The sequence below is a fragment of the Varroa jacobsoni genome, unplaced genomic scaffold, assembly GCF_002532875.2.
Source record: "Varroa jacobsoni isolate VJ856 unplaced genomic scaffold, vjacob_1.0 scaffold_485, whole genome shotgun sequence".
NCBI lineage: Eukaryota > Metazoa > Arthropoda > Arachnida > Mesostigmata > Varroidae > Varroa > Varroa jacobsoni.
The window spans coordinates 157,498-165,101 of NW_019213387.1; the positions used below are offsets into that span (position 1 = coordinate 157,498).

A 7,604-nucleotide genomic window follows, 5' to 3' on the forward strand; every position below is an offset into this window, starting at 1 on the left:
ACTTTCCCAGTAGCTTGTAGTACCTGCAGTCCAAGATGAGCACGCTAGACAAGATATGATAAGACAAGTCCTTCTCAATGTCCAACGAAATTCATCCAATGTTTTACTATTCACGAATTATCAGCTCGTCCCTATCGTCTTCTTAACGAACGAAGAAAGAAATATAATAACCGATGTATTTGTTGTACAAATCGTCGACATTGTGTCTAAGCTGTTAAGGCAGTAAAACTATGAGCTTTAGGCTAAGAGGCGGGTTACTTAACCGATTTGTTAGCCGATCAGATAGGACGTCTAGTAGCCGGAGGATTTGCTATTAGTATAATAAGGGTTATAATAAAAGGACTAGCACCACTTGATTGTTTCGAATAGTTCGGTTGAAAAAACAACGTGACGGTTCGGAGTACCGTTCTATCTTTTGACCACATACTGCCATTAGTAACACGACATTAATGCGTTGTCCTACGATACTTTGCAAACATGTGTTCATTGTTGACTTCGTCGCCTTCCTAAAGACTGAGGCAAGTGGAAACATACATCGTATTTCTGTCTTCTAACAGCAGACGGTATATATGTAGTCGACGGCCGCCGTTGCGTCAATGTTAAGTGATTCAATCCATTAATTTAATCCGTCCCTAAGGAACGTTCCCTTAGACAAAGGGGGGACTCGCGAAAAAGGCAGAAAACCGAAGCGATTTCTCTTTGTTTGTTGCCAGGGGAAACAGCTCATGCGAGAAAGGACAGTTGATACATCGCAGCAGATAGCCAACAGGCTGACGAAGTGAGGTCGGTTGGGATTGATTGGAGTAAGATACTTATAAACCCGCTCATACGGACTCACTTAATACTAGCGACTCGTAACAATTGTTGTCGCTGATGACAACGGTACAGTTTGATCTATTGATGAAGACGGACACGACTGCGGGAATATTAGCTGTCTGTGAGGTTATATGGTTAACATAATTTCTGCAGCAAACAAATAACGCCGGGCGGTTCTCCTGCTGGGTCTCCCAAGACCATATGAGTCATTCGAAACGAAGCGTTGCCTGCCAAACCATCCAGTACCAACCGCACGCACTGCTCCGTTGCCACCATACACAACTGGTCATACATCTTAGCTAAGGATAGAAGCTTCACAATGTTAGTCCTTATGACAGAAGCGTGAACAGTTAGCTTCGTATAAATGTAACTGAAAGATACATGTCTTTGACAAAAGTACGTGGAGCGTCGTTCACCGATAAAAGTACACAAGTGAAAGTAAACGACGTTTAGATTGGCGGTGGACAACGTCCACAAAAATCCATCGAGCGAGGTCCACTTCGGTCAGCTACGATCAACGGGGCCAAGAAAATTCCTCGCATGCCTGCGTTACAATGCAGCATAAAGGGGCAGATCGTCCAAGATGAAAGACTGACGCGCGTACAACTTGTCTGTGTGAAAAAGTGTGTGACTCTCTGCTTGAAGAAGGCTGATTTACCTACGTTAGTAAGATAAATGCACGAGTTTTAGCTTGAGAGAGCTAATTGATCTATCCTAATAGCACTCTGCGTACACCCACAGCTGGTGCTAAACTGAGGCTAACAGAATAGATACAAATATAAAAAGACGTATGGGAGGGAATATAGATCTAAAGATGGACCAGTTCAACCGTTCACATCGCTAATTCTAGAAGATCAACAAAATCGTTGACCTTTGATTAACATTGGGATACCCCAATGTTAATCAAACTTGTATTTTGACCCAGTTATTGTTCAGAGCGCCTTAAACTGCATTAATTAAGACACCAAAGTGGGCAGTTAGAGAACATTCAAATGATCTGTAGAACGTAATTCCGTGATGTGGCAGATATAGATCTATAGAACTCTATATACAAAAAGGAAAGATAGCCATATTCTTGAATTTGAAGTGGCGAAGTGAAAGAGATAATCTCATATAATTACTAGTTAGTGACGCGGAGCGTTGGACTACAACGAAGAAACACAATAACACGCACTGGCTAGCCATATAATCATTTATCCTCATATGTATAAACGGTACCTTCAGGCATTTATAGAACTGTCGCACGCATAGGACTACTTGTAGAATGCCAAATAAATTCAAGCCGTTTGTAAATTTCTTAGCTGTGATAGGCAAAATCGAATTTGGCCTGTCTATTTTTCTGTGTCATTTCGCTCTTTCAGACACCTTACCCATACATATTCACTAATTTCACTCAAGAGTACACGTGACGTGTTTACTCTACTGGGCTAAAACAAACAAACGAATATTATAGTCGGAACTGAAAGTCTTTGGTATAAACATGAAGATGCAATGATTGTCTGAAGTGTGTTTCTTTGTATTTCAGCTATTTTTTTTTTTTCAAAACTCCAGTGAAAGAATTATTTAAATTCATGTGCCTTTGCCAAACAGAACAAATGTCCTTCCCTAGTAATATAATTGAACAAGCTCCCGCGTGCTATGTCATAGCAAAACTTTATTAAGTGAGTGCCGTTTGTCACAACCCAAGTATTGTCCACGTGCCCGATGATCAATATAGTTGGCAAGCATAGTTGGTGACAGTAGAGGTGACCAATGATTCTTTAGTATAGGCATAATGCGTGGAGTCTTCTAACGAATTTGCCCAAATTTCAACTTAAGTCAATAAATCCAATGGCTATGAAAATGATGCAAGCATGGCGATGGCAATAATGTTAACGCCACATATTCCAAGATAAAATTCCAGCCCAATAACACTTTCGAATGTCCATCTAAACCGACCGTAATATTTTTTAGCTCAGTTCTAATGATCGGTCTGAAGATCCGATGACTCTCTCAAGACTTAAGTTATGCGTTTAGTTAATTAGATCAACTGAACAGATATTATTTTGGCTTGATTGGAGTCTAGTAATTTATTAAACATTTCATAGTAACACGTGACGCCTCAAGCCTTCAAAGCTGGGAACGTAGTCCTATAAAAACCTTCAAAATACTGCCAGCCACCATAGCTTTATTGAACAACCTAAACCTAGCTAACTTATTTTCCACAGAATAGCATCAGCCTTTGCTTACATACGATGTAGCCTTTTTCCATCAGCCAGTCACATCAGAACGCAGAATATGCAGTTACTATGAAGAAACTGAATAGAATGACAGACGGTTCAGGCCGGATATGTCAATCCGAGACAAATAGCTTGGTTAGAGTATTCTACATGTAAGCTAGAAGTTCCTTCACTACGTACACATCAGGGAAACACATCACAACATTTACCTTCATACACGAATAAAGAGTTTTTTTTTATTATTATTATTATTATTAAAGAGAGTTTGTAAATAAACTTTTTAATAGAGATATCGCACCATAAACGCTCGAGGCTCTTTATCTCAACAACAACGACGACTCTCGAAAGCACATGACTAATAAGTACTATATTACGACAGATGACCCATCATGCTTAAGAAAACGATTACGCAAAAGTTCGGCCTTTCCTTTCTTTTCCAGTAGCACGAGCGCTTATCGTGTGCTGTTTGCTCTGGTACCTTAGAGTTAGGCAAGGTCCGGCTTGAAAATGTATACCTGATTGTATACTGAGTGTGTAATCGGTAAGGATATCAGGAGGGGTGGTCAAAGTCGGTAACATGTATTGTCTTTACTAGAGATTTCTAAATCGTCTACTCTCTGGTCTTCTGAGGCGATTCGGTCTACGGCGGCCTCGTCCATGGCACTCTCGTCTAAGCCAACATCAGGACTATTGACGAAATCGTTAATATCGCATTCTGCACAGCTTAATTCACTGGCATACTCTGAACTATCACTGTCAAGTGATAACTTTCGGCTAAAGTTTATAAGGATGTCCTCTTTCATGCGTGGAAGGGATACAAAGCTTCCCAAGTTTCTAATTAAACTTTGATCTTCCAAGCGTAATCCTAGGCGGTGAACATCTGCAATGAATAAATACATCAGGTCACATACATACCGTTTATGAGAGGTAAAAAATGTTGAAAAGGAGGTCGCTTGATGCCACATGTAATCTCAGGTCGAATCGATTCATATCGTATAGTATGATTTTGAGTTGAAGCTATTTTTGACTGTCTTTAGATACTTACCATAAATGACTGACATGAAAGCACCCTGTACACCTTCACTGGTTGTAGCAGATGTCTCACGATACCTCATGAGGTTTTTCACTGCTAGCGTGACGGCTTCTTCAATGTTCGTCTCATTAGGCTCGTCTACATTTCTGAAAAGGCAAAAACACAGCGGTAAATTGATTAACGATGTTTACCCATTTCATTTAGTGTTCTTCATTGCACTGTATACAGTCCACTGAATCGATTAGGATTTTATGTGTAATAAGTAATCAATTTTTTACTATGAATACTTTCTTATATTGTTTTCTAACAAACTGTCAGAATTTTGATGCAGGACAAAAAGGAGGCAATGATACAGGTATAAAAAGCAACTTCTCGACAATGTGTGGATATAATCAGCGAGCGATCAGTATGAGCCTAGATGTACCTAGACACTAGTTTATATGACGAAAGTCACTCGAATTACCCACGAAGAAGGCTCAACTTTACGTATAGACACGAAAAAAATTGCACAGGACAACCATTAGCACGACATCGTAAGGTGTTAGTTTAATCAATATCCTGCAGATCGCACATGACTCATACACTAGCGACAATCAGTTCATTGTCACAGACGCAATTGTCTAGTCGATTGATAGCATCACTATGGACGTTTTCGCCGAAGCGATACTCATATGAGTAAGCCTTACGTTTCATCAAATCTGATAGCTTTCAATGGAAATTAAAACGTGTTGCACGTTAGCCAGATACTTACTGATCAGCTAATAATATCTAAGCACTGTTGACATATAGGATCTTGTTCACTGGCTGTTCCTGATCAAACGCCGAAGTTAGCTATATATACAAACGCAAAGATTATGTTAATGTTCCACGAAAAAGTTCATCGGAAATTTCATTTCGTTGAATCTAATACATGAAGAAACGTATGGCATATTCCGCATTAGGCAAACTACACAGATATGCCAAATGTAGCTTGGATATATTTTGCCCTTTTCAAATCCGAAACAGAAGAACGAACGGCAATACGCCATCGGTTCGCTCGTGAGGTTTGTATTTGACCGGTATCAAAAGGGCGACACTTGTAAGCAGGTAGCAAATCTGCCAATTAAAATACATTAAGCCAAAGTGATGCGGGTCAGGTTCAGCATGTGCAGTGTTTAAAATTAACACTGCGATCTACTTTTAACGCAGAAAAAATCTGATCAGTGATCGACTCACCCGCTTCGTTGGTCCCGTTGCGTTCCGACAAGGTATCTGATCGTATTACTATTGAAGACCGGCTTCAGCTTCTGCAAAAGGGCAATCATATAGAGGAAGGAATCCCTGTCGCATACGTTAAACAAAAACAAAGCTCCGTGAGGCCGTGTGTGCGAACTGCAAAATAGAAGTGAAAGCTGTTAGAAAGACATCATGGCAGGTTGCGACCCATACGCCACACCGTTTTCTATTTATGACACAATATCGGCGAGAGAGAGAACGTAGGAAAATAAAAGCTTCGTTTGCTATCTGAATAGAAACTGAGAAAGTCGGCCAATACCATTCGCCCAATTAAACGGGCGACTAATTCCAAGTGATAGAAGAATGGACCAGCGGGGTGGACGACTGATACCTTTTGTCGGCAGCTTCAATGCTCAATCTAAAATTCATCCCCATTCATTTCCTCTTCTTGGTGTTTAGTCATCGAGAACGTCTTCCTGTTCATATCCTAGCGATAAAAATGGAGCATATCTTGTACATTAATAATTAGAGCCGGGACTGTTAAATCGTCTTTTACTGTCCATTAGAGATCTCAACCGATCTATGCAAGTACATGCTCGTGATGAACTCACATACGAAGACGCCTAATGAGATCAATCTCCTCACGAATTTCATGCAGAACGACGCGCTTCAGGCAGTCGTCTAAGACGAGCGTCCGCTTCCGTTCCGGCATCCAGCTATCGATTAATGATGTGATACCAACACGCGCTTGGCCAAACAGAAATACTACCGCGATGCAGGAAATAAATAAAAATAATTTTATTATTCAACGTATCGTTCTTGTTACGCTGCTAGTTAAGCGGGACTAGTTTTTGTGCTGATTGGCTCTTAAATGTAAGTTACCCTGTTACGACTAGTATTCGGCGGCGCATGTATAACTCCTAACAATTTCGCTTGTCCACTAAGTTAGCCAGTACGTGCGTGCTAGATACGCTGTATTGAAAACACACTATTTTCGAACTTGTCCGTTCTGCACAGTTACGCTTGCTAAGAAGGAAAAACAAATAACTTACGCTCGATTCTATCGTAATGGACGCGTCCATCGGTCCGCCAAGAATTGGCTCGATACATATTGTATGAGCTAGCTATCAGAATATCTTGTGACGGCAATCACCGAGTATTACTTAGAAGCGTTCGCACACTGTAGCTATGCCAGCAACAACGACAAGATACGGCTTACATAATATATAGTCGGACTACATCCTTAATGAGCTCCACACCACACATCCGGTATGCCCCCTTCACTTCGCACTCAGTCACTCTACTTCACTCAAAAAAAAAAGCACAAACTGTAGTTTGAATCGTCGAATGACGGGCTGCTACTGAACAATTGGACAGACAGACAGACAGACGGACGAATTAGTGGAAGTAGGATGAAATATGTACCGATGACATAGTAATTGTACTGCCTGTATAATGTTGTCATCGCTCGCAGAACATTCCGGTGACAATGTGGATCCCAGTGCAGTCTGCTGCCTGTTTTTCCTACCGCTACGTTAGCGCCAGCAGAGGCCGTGTGTTCACACGGGCCTAAGTGCTAAGCCATTCGAGAACGGCTTCCCGACAGAAGCTGGCTTTTGCCGTCATCTTTCTCGATTTTGCGGCGCTACTGATGATGACGGTTGGCCATTACTGCTCCAGTAAGTCAACTCCACAAATACCACTGCTGATGTTGTGGCGTCATGCTATACTCAACAACCATATTCGAGAAGCGACGCCGCTGGCGTTCAATGGTCCTATTGCCACAGACACCCATGAGAGGCGGCTCTACGAACATCTCTCTCCGTCTCTCCCTGCGCTTCTCTTTTCTCGCTATTCCAAACGAAAATGAAATCTGTTTCATGTCTCACTCACCTCACAGGACGCAATTAGCATGTCACCCAACAGCATTTTGTTGTGAAACCATTTCCAGGTTGGTGAGTGCCGTACGTTAGTGCGCTGTGTTCTGGTGGTAGCCCAGCGGGTAGCCGGTCTACCTGATAAGTATAACGAAATGTATTGTTTTGTGTTCAAATTCAGGCACAGACAAATTCCTTTTCGTTCTGAAAAAAAGTTAACCTTCTGAAGTTAGACGTGAGGACCGAGTGGAGAACACGGAAACAATTTTTAAGCAGGTCTGCCAGAGACACATGCATACCGCACATAGAAACATAGCCAAACACCCGAATCGTAACGGCTCGAGAAGTTGGCTACTGCACGGGAGTGTTCGTAAGCAGGTAGTCTTAATGCGTCGTCACTTCAATGCACAAATACGGCACACAATCCAACGGATGTACAATGGC

The 7,604-nt window shown here is 41.6% G+C and overlaps 1 protein-coding gene across 3 annotated transcripts; it reads right to left on the reverse strand.

The window, feature by feature from the left end:
* Positions 1 to 2,856: 2,856 nt before the first annotated feature.
* Positions 2,857 to 7,166, reverse strand: LOC111260864 (ras-related protein Rab-18-B). Of its 3 annotated transcripts, XM_022833915.2 has the most exons (6): positions 6,709 to 7,166; positions 6,336 to 6,586; positions 5,895 to 6,048; positions 5,284 to 5,439; positions 4,081 to 4,214; positions 2,857 to 3,915 (listed from the first exon to the last, which is right to left on the reverse strand). In XM_022833915.2, the coding sequence occupies exons 2-6, from the start codon at positions 6,391 to 6,393 to the stop codon at positions 3,599 to 3,601; spliced, it is 819 nt and encodes a 272-aa protein (XP_022689650.1). In that variant the 5' UTR covers positions 6,394 to 6,586; positions 6,709 to 7,166; the 3' UTR covers positions 2,857 to 3,598. The 3 variants fall into 3 exon arrangements, with proteins under 3 accessions (XP_022689650.1, XP_022689649.1, XP_022689652.1); XM_022833914.2 differs by having other exon boundaries at positions 6,336 to 7,166; XM_022833917.2 differs by lacking the exons at positions 5,895 to 6,048; positions 6,336 to 6,586; positions 6,709 to 7,166 and adding an exon at positions 5,675 to 5,888.
* Between the last annotated feature and the right edge of the window lie 438 nt (positions 7,167 to 7,604).